The following is a 23,289-nucleotide window of genomic DNA, read 5'->3' as shown; positions in this document are numbered from 1 at the left end:
CATATAGGCTGGAAGAGATGCTTGTTCCAACTCCCTCCATCTAGTAAATTGTAATTGGGCTCCCCAAACTGAAATGTGTGTCAATAGTGCTGCCACATAATAGGTCCTAATATAAAACAATCCTTCCTTAACCTCTTAAGGACATATGACGGAATTTTTCCGTCATAAAACAATTGAGCAAGCTGAAAGCTGTGTCCTTAAAGGGTTAAAGGTTTTTGTAAGATTTTAGAAGCTTTGCGAATCCCATATATATTGGTTAATTAATGACTGCAAAGGTTCAATAATGGTAGCAGGGATCCATAAGGGGAAACATAGAAAGAGATAAGTAATCTTTGGAAGAAATGTCATCTTAATCGCTGCTATTTGCCTATCCAGGAGATTTCATAAGCAGATTCTTAATGTGTTCCGTCAATGGATGAAAGTTAAAGTTTATGGTTCTTTTTAGGTCACAGGATAAGTAAACTCTGAGATGCCGTAGTCCTTGATCAGACCATTTCAAAGGGTATATTGAACTAAGAGATTGGTATTGATCAAGAGGTAGGCAAGTTTTAAATCGTTAATGGCCTTAAAGGGACAGTACACTGTAAAAAAGTTTTTATATTAATATATTTTCAATGACTTGTTATACCAGCTGCAGAGTATAAAATGTATGAGAAATTGCATTTTTAGGTTTATTTGTTTATATGAAGTAGCTGGCTTTGTGCCTTTAAACCACAGCCTATAACAATGGGTTGAGCTTCAGGTAATATCATATCTCATTATTTTATCACTTTGTGTACACACACTTGCTTCCTTATCTTACATTTGTCTGGAAAACTAAAGCTCAATACATAGAGAGAACAATGGAAAATTATCATTTTATTACTAAATTATCCTGCACCCCACTGGGAGTGTCATTTCTTCTGCTGGCTGTGTTTACTTAGGTTATTCAATAGCTGAGACTCCAGTATCAAAACTTCCAGTATAGGTTGGGATACCACAAGCTAAATCAGCTAATTAAAAGGCCAAAATAGGGGTAAAAGAGCTACTTGTAAACAATTTAATACACTCCAGCAGGTAAAATTGATAATTGGGAACAATTTAAATGGGAGAATTTTTTGGGGTGAACTGTCACTTCAGACAAGGTAATTGTTTCAGATAATGAATTTGCTATCTCATTAGAAATAGACGATAAGGTCAAGGATTGTAGAATATTTCTATCCTCATCTATAGCAGCTACATCACAATCCATTTTAGCATCTAAATTATATAAAGAAGAAGAATACTCAGAAAAGCTGCACCGATATTGTGGGGATTTTAAATCCATCTTTTCGAAGATATGAGATCCTGTTGGCTTCCACTCTTTGGCACAGTTTATTAGTTATTGATGTATTAGCTCTGTTTCCCTTATGATAGAAGCATTTCTTTATTCTTGCACTTTTTGACTTTCCAAACTAGTAATCTTTTATCGTCTTATAATTACAAAGAAGGGAAGGGTCAGGCGAGGAAGATATTTGTGATTTCAACACAGACAAGTTACAGTATAGATATGCTGACATCTCTCCCTCTCTCTTTTTAAGATAAGACGCTTGATTAATGAAGTATCCTCTCAAATGCGCATTTAGGGAGGTCCAAAGCACGTCTATCTCAACAGAGCCATTATCATTAGCCAACAGAAAGTCTCCAATTTCATGAGACACTTCTGGTACAAAATGGAGAGCCAACAGTGATTCTCGCATTCAAGTAGAAATAAAGAGGAGAATGTAGCACAGCTTATAAAGGTAAATACATTATACAAGGATCAATGGAGAGAGAAAAACATTTAATATAATAAAAACAGATGGAAACTGTAGTAGGAATTAACTTTTTACTATCTTTCCTATCAACCACAAGCTATAATATTACAGATTGCCCATTCCCAGTCGGAAGGCATCTGCTTCTCATACTAAAAGTTTCTAATGGCCAGATTTGCCTAGAATCTTAGGAATGTAACAAAGATAAATCAAATGTATTAGCAGCAAGAAAACTGCTTTACACTGACAAGGCTCAAAATCTTTAAAAGAGGCAGAATAATGAGAACACTGCAATTATGATTCAGAAGAATAAGACATTAATTAGTTTAGCTATTATAATAATTAGTTACTTTCTTTTTTTTTGGAGGCAGTTGTATTGGTTCATTATTGGAACTTGCTAACACTAGACATCCGTTTGACTGGTCTGACAAGTTACCGGGGAGCGGAATAATATGTAAAATTGATCACTTAATCAAGGTTAAATGCTGATTATTTAAAATTAATTTCCCCCCATTAATCCACTAGTAGAAATAAACAACAAATAAAATGTTGTACACATTATTTATTATGTCTTAATTTTATTTTATTTAGTTCTAGATATTGTGATTTTCCATTCTGCTACATGCACCACAGCGATTGCTTAGAGTGGATCAGAAACTAATTTACATCTGGCCTCATCAAAGGAGACAAGGTAATCATACGCAAATGGATTTTCAAGGGAAATGCTCTGGAATATCACCTAAACTGCACTAACACAGACATGGATTACATATACAGTATATGTAATCCAGGATTATATATATACACTTTGTCAGCATACTTTTAATGATTTTAATCGCTCTTGAGAAAGACGGAATGTTGCTGTTGAAACACGTTGAGCAAAAAAAAACTTTTTTTACCTTACAAGTAAAATGCTTTATTTTTTAACTAAGTAGCTGAACCCCCAACTCTATCTTGTGAGTATATATCCTTCATTCCACATATATTGGTAGCTACTGCATGATTGTTTATCTTCCCACGTAGCACAACCGGTTGAGGCTGAATGTGAGTCCTCTTCTGTGGACCAGCGCCTTCAAGCTTTTGCACACTTGTTTATGGATTTGCAGCTTCTTAAATGGAGCCCATAGTTTAAATATTAAAAAAAAAAATATTGAACACATTTGCCATTATGATGTTTGCAATGTGTAAAATTGTGGAATCCTTGGATCTGTTGAAATATGTTTTCAAAAGAGCCAATGAATCAAAAAAGGTGAAAATAACATGTTTTCTGATAATTGGAGAAAGCAGGGATGTTTTTGTAGCCAGCAAGGGCAAAACTACAGGGGGTGCCTAGGTCGCAATTGCGACTGGGCCCCCAAGGGTGGAGGCCCAGCTTAAAAACAAAATATTTTTTTTTACAATAAAAAACATTGACCTGCCACTGCCTGCACTGATATCATGTGAGTGTGACATGATGCTTCACTAGTGTCTCTGACTACAAGGGTTAGTGTTTCTGTTTTACCCATTGGTGTTTATGTGTGTGTGAGTGTTTATGTATGTGACTGTGTGTGTATTTATGCATGTATGTGTGTGTGTGTGTGTGTGTATGTTTGTGGAACCAACAAATTACAGACCTTGTTACTACAGCATGGGGGGGGCGGAGGGTAAACAGTGTCAGTCTATACAGTACCACTATATACAGTACGGGGGGCTGGACCATGTCACAGACTACTGTGGTCACTTTATAAAGTACTGGGGCGGGTAGGGTCAGGCCAGCCATCTCACCGGCAGATTACAGACTGTGTCACTGACTCACTATATACAGTACTGGTGGGTTAAACAGTGTCACTATATACAGTAATAGGGGCTCAGACCATCTCACAGACTGTGGGCACAGGGTACCTCCTTTTGCAGACATGTAATCTGATTCACATTTTTTTTCTGTTTTAAATGTAAAAAAAAAAAAATATGTATAAAATTCACTTTTTTGGGGTGGGTGAGGTGGGTGGGGGGCCCTTCTTAGATTCTTGCACCTCGGCCCTGTTTTTTAGTTACGCCTCTGGTAGCCAGAATAAAACATGTTATATGAATGGGTAATTTGCTGAAGCACTTTTTTCCTCTTTATGTTATGTGAATAATGGCCCAATATTTAACATATGCCAGTTATGTTTGTTCTGATTGCAATCAAAATTCTTACTAATTATCAAAACATTTATGGGGCCATTTTTCACATATTGAATTACACTGCTAAAAGGACTTGATAAAATCCCAGACAACCCTGGGACCCCTTTATTGGCTTCCCAAAGCTAGGCGCACACCACCTTTTTCATCCTCGCCACTCTATAGGCATATATTCAACACATGGGACTACCTTCTTAAAACGAACCCGAATCTCTTATCCACACCCACATCACCACTTACACCAATTTTCCCCAACATAGAGCTCATAGGAGGATATGAATCGTACAAGAAAGAACTAGTAGTACAAGATCTATTAGATTCCGTCCCTATAGCTCAATTACTTAACCAAGGCACGCTCAAACCTAGAGCAGAAATATCTCAAATCCTATACAGTCTTTTTCCCTAAGGCTGAAAAACGCTCAACTACAACACTTCATCCAAAAGACACAAAACAAGCAGGATCTACTCAGAACACCTACCCCCTTCGAGCAAACTTGTCTATCAGGAATGATCTCTAAAGGATCATTATCACTAGCAAAATCCCTACTACATAATGCACAATCCACATCTCTTCCCCCTTCACAACTCAGTGGCTTTGCAAGCTAGGCACAAATTTAGACGCCAAACAGTGGCAGAAAATCTTCCAAAACACATGTAAAACCTCCACCTCACTCAAAATTAGAGAGCTTAACTATAAAATTCTTCTACGCTGGTACCTGACTCCGGTACAACTCAATAACATTTACCCAACCTCTTTGGTGCTCTGCTGGAGAGGCTGTAATACACATGGCAACATATTACATATGTGGTGGCAATGCAGCAAGATGGTCACTTTTTGGCACAATGTAGAGAGTACCTTACAAAACCTAGCAGACCAAGAATTTTCACTAACCCCAATAATGGTTCTCCTGAATGAGACTCCACCACTCCGATGCAAAATTAGGGCTACCCTAATATGCATAGGGCTTAAGAGTGCAAAAAAACCTTTATAGCCCTATACTGGAAATCACCTCAACACTACCACCACCAACACTAGAGAAATGGTTACAAAAAAACAGATGAGATACTCTCGCTCGAGGAATATGGGTTTTACAAAAGGAATAAAATTGCATTCTTTGTGGATATTAGATTCTATTGGGACTCTATATGCCAAACCACTAACAATCCCTCACACTCTACACAACCTGATCACCCACACACATGGTACACCATCGACACCCACCTCGATTCATACCACCTGATTAATTATAATTGCATAATGGTCTCATGACCCTAACCAGCACCACCCGCAACATGCGGATTCAAATCCCCCTTCCCTTCCCTGTTGCCTCTGCTTTCTTTACATTGTTCCCCCTCTCTATGAACCCACTAAATCCCTTCTTTCCTACTTTTAGTTCTCTTTTGTTACGAATCTAACTTTGGTTACATTTCTAATACACAATGTGTTAATACCTAGAGATTAAATTCAGTACACCTCAATGACTGAATACACACCAGCTTTGTATCTACCCAGGTCGCTCCAAATATGAATAGCACCCTTAAGTGCTTATTGCTACTCTAACGACCACCACAGAAGATATTGGAAGCCAGACCAAAACTTAACGGACCCTTGCAACATGCTGCCCAACCTTCATGTGGATAGACCCTGCAGACATTCTATCTTACCTCTCTTAACCAACTGAATATGGGTATACAGTCTAAAATGGTGTATTCTCACAAATGTTCCTTTTTGATCTCTGTAAGATTATATATGTTTTAAAGCATATTGTAATGTTTTTCAGAAAACAATAAAAAAATATTTAAAAAAAAAAAAAATCCCAGACAACACTTTTTAACTTATTATCAGGTACCCCAAAGAGTTTTTGTAAGTAACATTAGTTTTGTGCACTTGCAAAACACACTCATATTACCCCTGCCATACTGGATGACAGAAAACAACATCACCAAACACAGATATAAACGCTACTTACTCAATTCAAGTTAAAAAACTAATAAGCACTTTTACACTAATAAAAGGAAGCCAATCAATAACGAACAACCACACACGCCCACTTTATTGATAGTGCCTATGTTCAAATCCCTTAAATAGATATACACACATATCTCTATGGCTTTGGAGCACAAACAGGTTAATCATACAAACGTCACCTATTAGCACCATTACAACTATTAAAAGTGATCAATCTTCATTCAGGCACTTTAACAGGTGTTGTAATTGAAAAATCCCCAATATCACCATGTTGTATGTCTCTAATCGTGTCCATTTTATTTTTGAATTAAGATCCTGCAACACTCACAAGGCAGCTAATGATTTTGTGTTGTTTTGTGAAGTAACTATTTTGTGCTTGAAGATTATGATTGGTGGAAGCATTATCTGATTGTGATCACTGGAAAAACACACCGACAATACCACCAATATTCAGAAATCATTATCTGCCAAAAACAAGCACAATATTGCAATAAATCGCTTATTTTGTAATCTGAGATTTTGCAATGTAGTGGATGACTACTGGTAAACGGTATAGTTATATAAAATTATTTTCTCTATTTTACCTTTAATCAGTTAATAGTGAATCCTGTTTTTAAAAGGACAGTAAACTCAAAACAAAACTTTTAAGATTCATGCAATTTTAAACTACTTTTCAATGTACTTCTGTTATCAAATTTGTTTTGTTCTCTTGGTATCTTTTGTTGAAAAGCATACCTAGTAGGATCAGGAGCCGCAATGCACTACTGGGAGCTAGCTGTGATAGATTCTACACAAACATCTGCTTCATGTCATTGGCTTGCCTGATGTGTTCAGCTAGCTGTCAGTAGTGCATTGCTGCTCTTTCAACAAAGGATACCAAGATAATGAAGTAAATTGGAAAGTTGTTTAAAATTTAATGTTCTATTCGAACAATGAAAGAAAATTTTGGGGGTTTCCAGATTCTTTTATTTCTATGAGTATCTTAAACATTCACGCAGCTATTAATAAAAATAATAATACAAATAAAAAAAATGAAAAAAATATAAAATAAATTATAAAATTAAAGGTATAATAGTCTTGCAAAAGCATATATAGTTAAAGAAAACACAAATTGTAACACTGACTATAAATAAGCATATGCTATTTACTTACTTTTTATTTATTTTTTGTCAAAGGTTTAACATAGATATTTTATAGAGCACTTACTATTAATGATAACATAAAAAGGAGTAGATAAAAAATGATATTAACGGGCTGAAAAAAATTACTGTTACTGTAGTGTAATCCTCTGTAAGTGCCAATGCAGTATACAGATATTTGTATTTTTACTTCTGTTGCTTTCTTGTACTTCCGTATAATTAAATTACGTTTGTTTTAAATAGATGCTTTTCTTGCATTTATAATATAGAGGACCTATAGTAAATAAATAAATCGTATGATTATATTAAATGCCAAGGCAGAGCAATTTTATTTTCATACAATGAAATACCGCCCAATAGAAACTGGCCATAAAATAAATACTGCAAATCCAATTACTTCAGATGGATATAATATAGTTGATTCTTTGTTAGTATTTCATAAGTTCATGACCCCATACAATGGTATAATAATTCTCCATCCAGCAATACGCTGATGAAAGTGTTCAGCATTTATTTGCATAATTTTAGTATGAAGGTTTTTTGTTTTATTTTCAAACATAATGCTATTTCTCCCAAACGTCACAGTTTTTAAAAGGACAGTGTGTTTCCAATTATTATATTAGCTGCATGGTTAAAAATGTATAGGAAATTGTTACTTTAGGTTTATTTTGATATATGACATAGCTGTTTTCCTAATGGAAACCACAACCCAATCAAATGGGCACTAAAATCATCACAGAGTGTAATTTCATCTGCATCTTTTTATTTGCATAGCTGTTCTATAACCAGTACTAATATACTAAAAATGTCAGCATAGGTGGCATTTTCAGCAGGCAAGGAAAGGAACAATTAGAAATTAAAGATATATTAGTAAATAAAGGTAAAGGAGCTATTTACAAACAGCTTTATATACTCCAGCAGCTAAATAGACCACTGGGAACAGACTAGGAGAAAAGCAGTATACTGTTCCTTTAACTTGGGATCATAAGACCTGGAGGTCTGTGGCTGAAAAAACAATTGGAAAATTCGGGAGAGTTCATAGACAGAGTCAGAGTTTTGTAAAATGGGAGTAGGGTCTGGGTGACAAATGACAACATACTCTAGTAGTTAAAATGGATAACTGGGGACACATCAAGGGAGAACAGAGTGTACAGTACAAAGCTCTACAGTAAAGGAAGTTAAAAAAATGTACAAGTTATAATGGCACCAGGGGAATATAGGTTTATCTGCTTTAGAAATTCCTTTGTCTAATCACCAATTATTTTTTTAAAGAGCAATTAACAGCTCACTTCATCCTATCATATGAGTTGTTTCATTATACCATTATACACCAGTAGTAAATGTTCCACTAAAGTAAATGAATTATACTAAAATAAAAAATAAGTAATTAGGGGTGTGCATCGAGAATCAGCATTTATCCCAGTCCCTTTTTAATCATTTTAAATATTATTAAAAATGACAAAGTTAATTGTGTAAGATGATTAGGTTACAGCAGGATGTAATTGCTCTGCAAGGGGATTTACAAAACAAGAAGAATGGGCTGGTGAATGGCAAATGAGATTTAACACTGATAAATGCAAATCAACATTTTGGAAGAAAAAAATAAGCATGCAACATACTACATAACTAAGACAAGGCTCAGTAAAACATAGCTGGGAAAGAATTTATGGAGTTCTCATAGACAACAAACTAAAGAGGAGTGCTTAATTCCAGGAAGATGCTTCTATGGCAAATAAGAAGGGACATGGACCCTGTATTAACACCCTGGAAAGATCGCTCCTTGAAAATGGAGTTGAGGTTTCAAGACTAATTATTAAAAAGGACAAGTAGTGGCCCAGAGAAGGTCTACAAAATTAGTAAGGGGAAAATGTAGGATTCAGCAATGAGAAGTTAGGCACATTTTGTCTGTTTGCTCTAGGAAAGAGGCACTTAAGAGATGACAACATTACTTTAGAACTATATTCATACCTCACGTAGGGAGAATGAGAAGAAAGAGACTTCACATTACAGCAGATTACTTTAACAAAAAAAGCTTAAAAAACAAAAACAAAGAAAAACATAATTCATAGTTATAATGCCTATTGTTAAATGAGAAGGTTCATTATTGTATTACTGTCAGCTTATTTGGTATCTTTTTTTATAATAAAAAAAGGATTAAAGATATTTGAAGGTTAAACTAGTGGACGTTTTGTATTCTTTCACCTTCATCTACTATATTACAAGCGTGCAAACATAGAAATGACAATGCTGTGAATGTGATAAAGGGCCAAGTGAATACTGCAAAAATGCATCAAAAGCAAACAAAGAAAACCATTGTTCAGCCTATTCACTGGCAATGTTAGACTGATATATGGGCTAACATAGGAAAAATCTAGATGTTTTCCTTAGAACATTGTTATATAAAAACACTAAGGGCTAGATTACAAGTGGAGCTCTATCGTTAGTGCTAGGAGCGTAAATGCAATCGCAAGGTTTAGGTATTCTTTATGTTCAAATCCATATTACAAGTGGCGCGCTATCAAAATTAGTTTGCGCAAACTTGCGGTAATTTACACTCCCCATATTTTCTATGGGTAGCGTAAAGCATTAATTTGCGCTCCTATTACATTGAAAGTAAATGTGATAGTGCAAGAGCAATCACATTTACCGCTCAAACTTTTAACACGACTTCAAAGTTTGCATAAAAAAATTTGTACAGATGAAACAGTTACAATAAACTACACTATTAACCCCTAAACTACCACCACCCACATCGCAAACTATCTAGATATACTATTAACCCCTACGCGCTATCCTCCCACATAGCAAAACATTGATATAAACTATTAACCCCTAAACCACCTTCCCCCCACATCGCAAAATAATACACTAACATCTAAACATCTAAAACCCCCTAACTTAACACCCCCTAACTTATCCAAAATTAAAATATCCCAAAATGCACAAAAAAACTAACTACCTTAAAAAAAACTTTCCTGTAAAATTAAATAAACACCTAATCTTATCTTTAAAAAAAAAACTACCATTAGTAAAAATTACTAAAAATAAAACAACCTAGCATTACAAAAATAAAAAAACCTAGCATTACAAAAAAAAAAACCCTATCATTATAAAAAATAAAAACACCATTATATTACAAAAAAAAAAAAAAAGTCTAACAATACAGAAAATATCTTCTAGATTGTAAATTCCCACTGGAATGGGGCCCTTAATTCCTCCTGTATGTGTTTTGTAAATTTTGTCCTGTCTCTTACAAGTTTTATATTGTTTTATTCAAATGAATTGTATCCATGGACAGCCCTGCGGAATATGTTGGTGCTTGATAAATAAAGAATAATAATAATAATAATAATAATAATAATAATAAAGTAATTACCAATATATATATATTTACTCCTATTCTAATACCCCCCTAAAAGAAAACCACCCCAAAATAAAAAAAAGCCTAATCTACAAAGTGCCCTGAAAAGAGCATTTGAGTGGGCATTGCCCTTAAAAGGGCATTCAAATCAGCCAATAGGAATGCAAGGGTACCCCCATATAAAAGGGGTACCCTGCATTCACAATTCAGTTTACGGCTGGTGACCACATGAAGAGGAGCACCCTGTACTAGTGTTAACATGAGGACGACCGTTACCGCTGCAGCTGTCATCGCCGCTGGGAAAAAAGAAAAGAAGATGGGTCGCTGGAGTAGAAGATGGATGAAAGACTACCGCCGGGGTACATTGGTGAGTACCAACTTAGGGATTAGTGTTTTGTTTTTTTAAAGATTAGGTTTGTTTTTTTAATGGGCAGCAAAAGAGCTGAATGCCCAGCCAAATGCCCTTTTGTAGATTATGTTTTTTTACATAGATTTTTTTTTTTATTTTGTGGGGGGTTAATGTTTTAAAAAAGAGCTGATTCGTTTAAGGGGAATGCCCTACAAAAGGCTTTTAGAATAGGGCTTTTTTAATTTTGGGGTGTTTTTTTTTTTAGAATAAGAGTAATTTTGTTTGGTAATTACTTTGACATTTTCTGTAATGTTAGACTTTTATTATTTTTTGTAATGTTAGTTTTTTTTGTAATACTAGGTTTTTTATTTTTAGTAATGGTAGTTTTTTTTATTTTTAAAGGTAATAGTTTAATTTAGGTAGTTAATAGTTTATTTAGATAGCTTGCAATGTGGGGGACTGGCGGTTTAGGGGTTAATAGTTTATATAGCTTGCGATGTGGGAGCTGGCAGCTTAGGAGTTAATAATTTATATAGATAGCTTGTGATGTGGGGGATATTGCGATGTGGGGGGACGGTGGTTTGGGGTTAATAGTGTACATAGGTAGAGTGTAATTTGGGGGATTGCAATTTAGGGGTTAATAATGTAGTGCTGACTTTGCGGTGGGCTATGTGGCGGTTTAGGGGTTATTAGAGTAGGGGCTTATGGTGATTAGCATGTGAGTAGGGTGTTAGCTTTTTTAAAACTTTTTTGCTCCATTGACTTCTATGGAGCAGTAGGTGATCGCAGGTTAGCGCTAGAGCAATAATTTTGTAACTTTCAACTTGTAATACCAGCGAAACCCGACTCCTGCAAAATGTTTACCGCTAGTGCAATTAGCACTCTAGCGAAAGCGCTAGTTAGTGCTCCACTTGTCATCTAGTCCTAAATATTTAGTCTAAAATGAATACATCTCAAAATATTTGTCTAAAATACCCCACTGCATTTGTCTCACATAGTCCATCAATACAAACCCTTTAGTGATAATACTGAGTGTATAAATCCCTTCATACAACAATATTCTTTAGTGAATGCTGCGAGGGATTTTACACTTGTATCAGATCTCTCCGCTGGGCCTCACACACCCATAAAACTATATTGATTCTAAGCAATAGAAAAATGAACATAGCAAAATGTACTGGAAACCATAACATCATTTTATTCTTCCTATGAAAATCTATGGAGGATCTATGAACGCAGAATATAAAATATCTCCGCATTTTTAGAAGCTCTATATGTTTTATTATCAGGATGTAGTTCATTATAGAGACCAAATACGCATTAATTGTAGCACCTAATGAGTCCTCACACTCAGTGCTAGAATAAAAATGTAACATACCTATTGTGGCTCCAGATTCTGGCCGGTTCAAAGAGCTAATGATGACAAACCCGAAGCCTTCATTTTCTTTGCGATGGATGACCACGTCGCTGGAAGGCATGCTTTGTGAACTGAAGCCCTCAGGAGGGGAAGTATTACACGGAGCTATATGGTTGCTGTTTGGATAAGCAGAGTCACTTCTAGGAGAACTGTGATGTGTTGACACAGAGCCTGGACTTCTGCCATTCTCTGGACAGGTTTCTCCTGCAACTGACAGAATATAAATTACCCAGGAAAAATAAAGCCAATGTCTCTGTCTTTGATGCAATTGGGAAATGAGGTGAATACAAAAAGACAATACATTTTATGAATGATGATTTAAAATTCATTAAAGTCATAAGCAATTAATCAGAAGATCTAGATACAATGCATGTTATAAGCATATAAAACTGTTTTTTTGGAGAGAGTGATATATTACTTTTTATGATGTTCTGTCTAGTTTCAGCATGTAAAACCATATAAAAAAAAGAAATCAATACAAAGTAACAATACTGAACTGAAGATTCACATATGCTCTCATTAAAACTGTGCTCTTCTAAATTCAAAAGAGTCTATAGCACTTTAGCTGTTTTGTTTTGTGAAACAGTTAACCACAGCTCTGAGGACTTGGTAATCATTCTAGCGTAAATCGCGATTGCGTTCAAGCGATCACGTTTACTTCCAACTTGTAATACCAAGGGTAATCCCGATGAGCGCAAGCAAATGCGATAAACCCCTTATCGCTCGCACGTAACTGTTGGAGCTCCACTCGTAAGCTGGCCCTGAATTAGTAATTTTACATCTGACCTGATAAACATGTTTCTAACAGTATAACATCTTAATTAACATTAAGATTCAAGATATATATTGTTGTCAGTATCTATATAGCCGGCCTCAGAGGTAATATTATCATGCACTACTGCTTAAAACAGGTTGGTGCTCTTTTAATCTTCCTTTTCACTTCAAATTAAAAGAATAATTAACAGCTTTGAGAAGAAACAACAATTAATTATGTTCCTGATGTGCAAGAAATGAGAGTTACTGGACCATTTTAGCAGCTAAATGTCAGAGAAAGACAAAAAGCACTAATTTTCCACCTGTCAAAAATAGGGAGAACAAACAAATATTAGGCTGTCAAAGAGAAATACGTTGTATGATCTACCCATCTCCCAGAAGTGTTAACATTTTCAACAGCTTTACGTGCCTTTAAAGGGATACGACATCTGAAAAATGTCCTCACAGACATATTAAAAAGTTAATTTCTTAAACATCACACAGAAATTTGTAAAAGGAAAGAATTTCAAATAAATATATTTTCAAAGAGTTTTGGGTGACCGAAACCCACCAAAATATTTATGTGTGTTAGTATTTCAAATAACAGATTTCACTGCAAACTTAAGGCTAGTTTGCGAGTGACGCGTTGTTGCACGCAAGCGATAAGGGGTTTATCGTGGCTCTTTGTGCGTTTGAAGTAGCACGTGCATTACAATTTGAAAGTAAATGTGTTTGCTTGAGCGCAATTAACACTTGTCGGGATAGCGCGACTTCAGTGATCTGGTTAACTGTTACTCTTGAATAAAAAAACACATTAAAATTATATTTAAAAGAACAGGTACACTCGTAATAACACACTCATATCTAATAAAAATCATTTTAAAAAAATTTGCCTAAAAAAGTTATATGGGTTTAAAGATACTAAATCTCAGGTGTTAGAAAAAAAGGACTTCAAGAGGCTTTAAATACATATGTTCTAGATTGTAAGTTCCCACAGGAATAGGGCCCTCAATTCCTCCTGTATGTGTTTGTAAATTTTGTCCTGTCTCTTAGAAGTTTTATATTATTGTTTTATTTAAATAAACTGTATCCATGGACAGCGCTGTGGAATATGATGGCGCTTCATAAATAAAGTATAATAGTAAAAATAATGTATACATACATATATAGACATATATACAGTTTATATATCTAAGTGCATTGGAGCTGTTTGCATTCAAGTAGATGAAAGCATGAAAATTCATATTTATGCAATATTCATATTTAATACAATAGAGAAAATGTAATTGGGTTTGCGCAACTTGTTGGGCGTTTTTTCCACTTTTTGTGCTCCGTTGAAGTCTATGGGAGAATACGTTAATGTGGTCATGATATTTGAAGTTCGGCTTTTTACACACGTCAGGTTAGCGCTCGTGAGAAAACTTTCTACTTTCAACTTAACATAATATGAGCGCTACCCGATGCACGCAAAAAGCTTACTTCTAGTGGAGTTAATGCGTGAGCAGGAGCGATAAATAGCACTCAGCTCGTAATCTGTCCTTATTCAGAAGTTAATTACTTTAATCTTCTAGTGAAATTTGGTGTTATTTAAATATAGCTCAGTTATACTTGAGAGCAACATGTTTTGTTATGCAAAGTCTAAAGAAGCAATTAATCATTAAAGGGTCAGTAAAGTCTAAATATCTTTTGTTCAATTAAATATATCTGCGTAAACCTAATGAACTCTCCCAGTCCAGAACCAAAATTATTCCTCTATTAATAACTTTATGACCCCTCTCTACCTCCTACCCCCTCTTTATCCTCTGGCTATCTCCTAACTGCTTTTTTTAATGACCCAGCAGGTTGTACAGGCAATCAGAAGCTGTAATGCACATGCTTATGAGCTTCTGCTAATGCTGTGTTTCTTCCTAAAAAATATAATACAAAAGAAGCTGTATTTACATATTGTAGGCAGGTGCACAGTTAGCATAAGCACGGGAGCATGCTCTGCTTACCTACATTACAGCGTGTAGTACAGCTTCAGACTGCATTACCACCCGATATGTGGTCAGAGAATGAAGATGGGGATAAGTGGTAATGGAGTTATATGAAAAGAAGGAAAACTGAGGTCATCGGACTCATCGATTGGTACAGATCTTTAGGTTTACACAAGTATATTCCATTGAAAAAAAACATTAGACCTTAGCATCCTATAACTTTTAGCAAAGGCTAAGTTTCTTTAATATAAAATGTGCTGAACACACCTATAGATAGCACCTTTCTTCTCACAGTAAGATTGACTTGTCCATTGCGAGCAGCATTATGCATTAAATCAATCACGTATCGGTGGGTCTTGCCAGCAACGGGGATTCCATCTACATACACCAACTCGTCACCAGGACGTAGTCGCCCGTCTCTATCAGCAGAACCCATTGCTATTACAGCTCCAATTAAGATCTAGGAATAAGAAAGAAAAACAGTGTTAGCATCCTTCATACAATTATTTGATGTTTGTGATTGCAATATAAAATGCATAGATATGCACAGTAAAACAACTGCAATACACTTGAATTATTTTCTTTGTCCACTTTCCTGTAATTTAAGACAGAAAATTGTGGGTTTTTCACTTCTGACAATTGGAAGTGCACACTACAGACTTCACAAGCTTAATCTTATTGTGTATCTATAGCATGGATAAAAGGAGATAATCAGATACCGAACTCCAAGCAGGAACTTTTGTAGCAAAATGATAGTGGCTAGCTGTGTCTATTGCAGTAATAAGTCTGGATTGGCTCCTACAAATATGGCAAGAGGTGGGTGAAGTTTGTTTGTTGAAAAACAACTGCAGATGTTAAGCATTCAGAAAATGTCACACCTAATATATTAATTTATTGCACGGCTGTCAAAATAAATATTTTATTACCCTTTAAAGCACAGCCAATTTATAACAGTGGTTCTTCAAAATCCTAAAGCTGTGCTTGTGACTATTAACAGCGATATATAGCGCTCCATTTATTATGCTCTGGATGGACAAGGTTCCCAACTAGAGATCCTGTCTGCCCGAGATTGCAGCAAGCAGGCAGGATCCCACTGCTTGCATTTATAATTTCTCTGAGGTGAGGAGAGGTTAGGAAAGACTGCTGCTTCATAGATATTGGTTGCAGGTTTGCGTGCACCACAAGGGCTCCAAATCTGCATCTGCAGCTTGATAAATGAAGCCCATAATGTTCTTTCTTTTCCACATGTAATCCAGGGGCTGGCAAAAATGGTTTACATACAAGAGGAGAAACACCCGCATAATCAGATACCACAAGGGCAGAACATAGTTACTTTTAAGTATACTTTATACATTTGTAGTTAAAGAAAGTTGAAAGTAACTACATTTCAGATTATATACACACACAAAACATAGGGAAGAGACTTAATAGAAGGTAATACTAATATTAATATTATAAATATTACTAATCATAATGATGATAATATCACTAAGGGCTACATTTCTTATTGTCTGAGCAGACAACATGCCCAAGAAATGAAACTGTCTGTTTGTGATTCTTGCTAGCCATCAGCATTGCGCTGCCTTTTCATTGTATAAGCAGCTGCTCATGGAACGGTGCTCACTGCTCTTGCGGAACTTATTGCACAAGAACAAGGAAAGTTAATCTTCCCGGTTGGATCTGCCCAGTGATTTTTAAACCACCTGCTCAGAGGTGTCATAGAGGTTAAGTGGCAGCATTGTTTTGACTGCTGCTTCTAAACTATCAGTTGATGCCTCACTTATGTGAGCCTGCACTAAAGGGCTCTGAAGCTTTCTCCACAGCTTGATAAATGGAGCCCTTGGGTAGCAAGTTCTCAAGGGAGAAGGACCATGTAATACATCTGTCCCAGTCTGCCTTCCCTGTCTTTATTTATTGTACCTTCTGTATAGTTTTGCACTTTACAAATAAAGATAATAATTATACATTTTTAAAAATAATAACATGGAACAATTAATTTCAGGGTCATGTGGTGTTTTAGAGAACATTGACAACTGCTAATAAGTATTTAATAATTTCACAAACTGGTCAATTGAACACCCTTTGTCATGAAGACAAAACGTTTTTATATTTTAGTATTAGAATTAAATTTGATATATAAAAGTTTGTACTTTTTTAGTTTGCGAAGAAGGAACATTGTGTTCCACCATTTAATTTAACAGTGAAAACAACATGGAAACAGCACAGAACATTTTCATGATTCAGGTCAATGCTGTTGTCACACTAGGGAATCCAGATTTGAGCTTCCAAAAGAAATAATGCATTTCTTTAGCTCAAATATTATCTGGAAATATATATACAGTATATTGTATTCTACTTTTCTTTTACTTGAAGACGGTGATAGATAAAATGATTGCTCTCTTTATGGGTGCCAAGCTGAGCTTCTTTTAAACAATTCTTTCAATTCTTTAAATGGTGAACAATGGCACTTCAAAGATTTAAAAAAGAAAGAGAAAAATTTGTGGGACAGACTAAACTTTTAAACCCATCTTTAAATAGTACCTCAAAGCTAAATTTAACATAACTTACAACAATACATTTCTGTACTTTTAATGAATTTCTACTTAAAGAAGAATATACGCTATGCACAGTGGTTATTTATTTATATGTTTAATTAAAAAATAAAATGTACTGAGATGTTCTTAATTTACTTAAACATTCTTACTGAGTTTGTTTTTTTTAACAGACGTTTCTGTGTTTTTGATGTGAGATTAAGATTCTTAATTTAGTGATCAATTCTTTGAAAGAATCAGGCAGAAGAGAAGGCTGATGACAAATGTTATCTCAGTTACCTAGAAAAAAAAGCCAGGCCAGTATTTATGAAACTACGGACATAGTATATATACAGTATATATACAGTATATATATATATATATATATGTATATATATGTCTATAAATAATACATCAAAAGATCCACACTCACCGAATTTCCACAAATAAAACAATGTATGTATAGTAAAAGGGAAAACTATAAATAAGTGCAATAAAGTAAGTCAATATTAAATACTATCCTGGGTGATCCCTAGAGCACATTCACCGGATTAACAAGAGTACCAGCATGATGGTAGAAAATACACATCAAATTGTGTAGAACTATGTCTAGTAGTCACATAGAAACATGAAAGTGATATACACAAAAGTTGCTAGTAATTCTAGTAATGCTAGCAATTGTGCCTGTGAAACAGAATTACTAGAAACTTTATGTATATCATTATTACGTTACAATGCGACTACTAGACATAGTTCTACGCAATCCGGTGTGTATTTTCTACCATCATCGTGGTACTCTTGTTTATCTGGCGAATATGCTCCAGGGATCACCCAAAATTATAATTTAAGATTTTCTTTAGTGAATTTATATATGTTTTCCCCTTTTATTATACACTCTATATCCTTGTTTGTTTATGGGGTGTTGCCATGGAAACATTTAGCAGTTTTTTCTCAGTGTTTGTGGAGGGGCTATGGGTTTAAGATTTCCATTCACAACGCTGTCTGGTTGGTCTGAGGAAGGTGATTTTTGCTCCCCGAAACGTCACCTTATTAAACACCTATTTGTGGAAAAATACAGTGATTGCCAAACTTTTTGTCTTACGTATGACAATATCCTGATAGCTGACACTACACCTGCTTTTAAAAAAATTAATAATATATAAATATATATATATATATACATACACACAGAAAATATATATATATATATATATATATACATACACACACACAGAATATATATATATATATATATACACACACACACATATTTCTTATATATAGGGAAATGCTATAAGCACTTTCTCTGTACACCCCTTTCCACATATTTTATTCTCTCTGTTCACTCCTTTCCACACATTTTACTCTCCCGGTACACCTCTTTACAATAGAAAATATGTTTCTTCTTTTCACATAATATACTCATGGTACAGAAACAAATCTCCCATCTGTATGTTTCCTTTCCCTCTGCTCAGCTATACGTCCATGTCCTCTACTTTCTTTTATCTGAGATCAATTTGTAATTGATTATGAAGGAACAGGAAGAAAGAAAGAAAAAATACACAAGTTGTATGATGACATAATGGTCAAATAAGAAACCTCATGAAGGATGGCATATGGCTTAGAGCAGTGTTTTTCAACCAGTGTGCCGTGGCACACTAGTGTGCCGTGAGAGATCCTCAGGTGTGCCACGGCAGACTGACATTAGTGTGACATATTTTTTAAACTTTGCTTGTTTTTTACTCCCAGTGCAGGGGTAGTTTGTAGGGGGCATGGCATAACAGCACAATACATACAGTATGTGTGTGTTTGTGTGTATGTGTATATATATATATATATATGCTGTATTAGGCTACAATGTGTGATTTATTTTAAATTTTGGGATGGTGGTGTGCCACGGGATTTTTTAATGTAAAAAAGTGTGCCACGGCAAAAAAAGGTTAAAATTCACTGGCTTAGAGAACATAAGAGGGACAGCTCTTAACAAAAACACTGATTTAGATTCAGTGTATCCTGGGTGATTTAGAACAATGAAAGTAGTAACAAGACAAAACAAAGAGTATGCATTTAAAAAATGAAGACACATCTGAGATATGAAATATGATTTCATAGCATAAAATGGCAGAACAATAGCTCTGATCTAGACTAGTTTAGAATGACAGTCCTAGAAAAGTGCCAGTCTACATAAACCAGGGGTTAAAGTAAAGAACTAAGTTAGAGTCTGACAGGGGTCAAGTCCTACAAACAAAAGTGTAGGAACTCACCAAGACTTCCACCCCCTCACAATTTAATATTGTTTCATACACACATACACACACACACACACACACACACACACACACACACACTCACACATATGTATATAATCTATACACTTTGGTTAATGAAAGCAAATTAAATCTTATAAAGGGTTGAATGGTTGCCTTTGGGTTTGAGACTCCTCCACTATTACAGAGTCTCACCCACTTAAGGTACAATAGTCCCATTTCTGCTGAGGGGAGCTAAATAACCCCAGAGCAAGATGCAAATAAATATAAGCACCATGTGTTCCACATAGTGCAGTGTGATCACACAGCAGGACCGCTTACAGGCTTGCATTTAGTGTATTGTAGGACGTGTTACTGCCCATTACTAGAGGATCTCACTATCCCTTTTACCAGGCTGTGCTCCAGCTCCACCCACCAGCAGCAGCAGCGTTTACTGAAGTGCTTCTGTTCTCTTTCCAGGGGGAACTTAGTTCCTACTGCAAAAATAGTGCAGGAACTCTGTTCCCATGCGTTTCCGCTCGACTTGACCCCTGGAGTCTGAGTAGTTCTGTTACTTTATTAGTGTTTCTGAACTCCAGTCCTCATGTACCTATAACCAGCTCCTTCCTACTGAGATTTCACTGTATATACATATATGTGTATTATAATTGGCTGATATCTGTCACAAGATACAAGGGGAAGGAAAATATAAGTATCTGAATATTGTCAGAAAAAAATCTACTACTTGTTTGAAATTCATACTAAGTGCATTTGCATTATTTTAATAGTATACATTTGTTGTTTATGCAATTCTGCTGTGGTTAATGGTCCTTTACCTAGAGCAAAGGTGAAATAATCAGATGACAGGTTGACAGCAAGTTAGTTACCATGGTTACTGATGAGCTGATTATTTTCAGGGCCGTCTTTAATATTGACTGGACCCTGGGCAAAAAATTTCTTGGGCCCCCCCCTACCCCATGCAATTTCGCTCTCCACCCCAACATCCCAAAAAACAACTAAATCAATTTTTTTTATTATTTTTTAATTATTAGCCCAGCGGTGGATCATCCACTGCTGGGCTAATAATTTTAAAAAAAATTAAAAAAAAATTGCAATATGTGAAACTGGACCTAAGCAGTACTAATAAGTAAATAAATATATAAATTCCTCCACTGGATTCATTTAATATTCTTTTGAATGTGATTCTGGTGTGAGGTTAGTTGCTTAAAGAGATTTAGGGCAGCCAACAGGAGCAAAACAAGGTAAAGACTGAGGAGGAAGCATGGAGGTGCAGACAAATATAAGTTTACTGACAAGAACAGCAGAACTACTATGGGAAGCTGTAAAATCTGAGACAGAGAGAAAATAAAAATTATAAAAATAAACCTTACATTAATGTGTGAAGTATCAGCATGACACTATACATCACCCACAGCAGCACATGTCACTTCTTTGCTAGGAACAAGTTCCCTCTCACCCTGCACTAGACAATGCTGCATGGGGAGGGGCGTGTGTGCACAAACTTATTCTTCCCACTGACACCTTTCTACAAAGCACTGTTCCCCTATCAAACTTCAGTTAGTTGATCTTAGGGCCACAGCAGAAAGAGCAGGGCTAAGGGGACCAGCAGACTGGATGCTGTCTGTCCAAGGCTGCATGGATACAGTGTGAGATGAGTCACACAGCCTCAAGACTGAAGAGAGCAGTGTATGCAGCTGCACAGATGCTCAAATCCTCACGTACCTGCCGCTCCAGCTTTCTGCTGCATGTGCCTACAGTCAGCCCTACCCAGAAACAATCCCCACAACCAGAGCAGTTACCTGGTAACAGTGGTAACCCCAGTAGGACCTTTTCTGATGCAGTGGGAATGGCTGGATGCTGAGTTAGGGCTTTGCATTCAGTGCTGCACAGTGCACATCTAAAACAGCACATGGCAATAGCTTGGCATGTCACATGACACCGGCACGGTCTGGCACAGTTTGTTTTTTTCTAAATATAAGCAGAGTACTTTTGACTGTGACAGTATTAGGACTGAATGTGTGTGTTCCCCTTGTCACATCAGCAGTCAGGTATGAACCATAAAAAAAAAAAATTTTTTTTTTTTTTAGGACTCTTGGGCTCCTCAACAGAGACTGGGCCCTGGGCAGCTGCCCCTTTTGCCCTGTGTTAAAGACGGTCCTGATTATTTTGCATGTGCTCTAGTTCAAACATCATGAAAATCTGGCCTGTTAGTGGCACATGAGGACTGGAGTTGAGAAACACTGAGTTATTAGATGCAGTCGGCTAACCCAAATTAGAATGTTACGGCTAGATTTAGAGTTTTGTCGGTAACGACCCGCGTAGCTAACGCTGGCTTTTTTCTGGCCGCACCTTTTAAATAACTCTGGTATTGAGAGTCCACAGAATGGCTGCGTTAGGCTCCAAAAAAGGAGCGTAGAGCATATTTAACGCAACTTCAACTCTCGATACCAGAGTTGCTTACGGATGCGGCCAGCTTCAAAAACGTGCTCGTGCACGATTCCCCCATAGAAAACAATGGGGCTGTTTGAGCTGAAAAAAAACCTAACACCTGCAAAAAAGCCGCGTTCAGCTCCTAACGCAGCCCCATTGTTGTCTATGGGGAAACACTTCCTACGTCTGCACCTAACACTCTAACATGTACCCCGAGTCTAAACACCCCTAACCTTACACTTATTAACCCCTATTCTGCTGCCCCTGCTATCGCTGACCCCTGCATATTATTATTAACCCCTAATCTGCCGCTCCGTAAACCGCCGCTACTTACATTATCCCTATATACCCCTAATCTGCTGCCCCTAACACCGCCGACCCCTATATTATATTTATTAACCCCTAATCTGCCCCCCACAACGTCGCCTCCACCTGCCTACACTTATTAACCCCTAATCTGCCGAGCGGACCGCACCGCTATTATAATAAAGTTATTAACCCCTAATCTGCCTCACTAACCCTATAATAAATAGTATTAACCCCTAATCTGCCCTCCCTAACATCGCCGACACCTAACTTCAAACATTAACCCCTAATCTGCCGACTGGAGCTCACCGCTATTCTAATAAATGTATTAACCCCTAAAGCTGTCTAACCCTAACACTAACACCCCCCCTAACTTAAATATAATTTAAATCTAACGAAATTAATTAACTCTTATTAAATAAATTATTCCTATTTAAAGCTAAATACTTACCTGTAAAATAAATCCTAATATAGCTACAATATAAATTATATTTATATTATAGCTATTTTAGGATTTATATTTATTTTACAGGTAACTTTGTATTTATTTTAACCAGGTACAATAGCTAAAAAATAATTACAAAATTACCTGTAAAATAAATCCTAACCTAAGTTACAATTAAACCTAACACTACACTATCAATAAATTAATTAAATAAAATACCTACAATTACCTACAATTAAACCTAACACTACACTATCAATAAAGTAATTAAATACAATATCTACAAATAAATACAATGAAATAAACTAACTAAAGTACAAAAAATAAAAAAGAACTAAGTTACAAAAAATAAAAAAATATTTACAAACATCAGAAAAATATTACAACAATTTTAAACTAATTACACCTACTCTA

At 35.8% G+C, this 23,289-nt stretch overlaps 1 protein-coding gene and 1 long non-coding RNA gene across 2 annotated transcripts in view; one reads left to right on the top strand and one right to left on the bottom strand.

Annotated features, from left to right (window-relative positions):
• The window catches only part of LOC128662657 (uncharacterized), a 28,332-nt gene extending 22,756 nt beyond the window's left edge, over positions 1-5,576 (top strand). Inside the window, exons 2-3 of the long non-coding RNA XR_008402802.1 lie at positions 2,364-2,463; positions 5,446-5,576. This is a non-coding gene — a long non-coding RNA (uncharacterized LOC128662657). The remainder of the gene's footprint in view (positions 1-2,363; positions 2,464-5,445) is intronic.
• Positions 1-23,289, bottom strand: part of MAGI2 (membrane associated guanylate kinase, WW and PDZ domain containing 2) — a 986,849-nt gene that overhangs the window by 218,208 nt on the left and 745,352 nt on the right. Inside the window, exons 13-14 of the mRNA XM_053716523.1 lie at positions 15,164-15,356; positions 12,129-12,371 (exon numbers count right to left, since the gene is read on the bottom strand). Coding sequence (XP_053572498.1) covers positions 12,129-12,371; positions 15,164-15,356 — 436 coding nt within the window. The remainder of the gene's footprint in view (positions 1-12,128; positions 12,372-15,163; positions 15,357-23,289) is intronic.

Source organism: Bombina bombina, chromosome 6 (assembly GCF_027579735.1).
Source record: "Bombina bombina isolate aBomBom1 chromosome 6, aBomBom1.pri, whole genome shotgun sequence".
Classification (NCBI taxonomy): domain Eukaryota; kingdom Metazoa; phylum Chordata; class Amphibia; order Anura; family Bombinatoridae; genus Bombina; species Bombina bombina.
The sequence above is the reverse complement of the archived record's forward strand: the minus strand, read 5'-3'. Positions and strand labels throughout refer to the sequence as shown.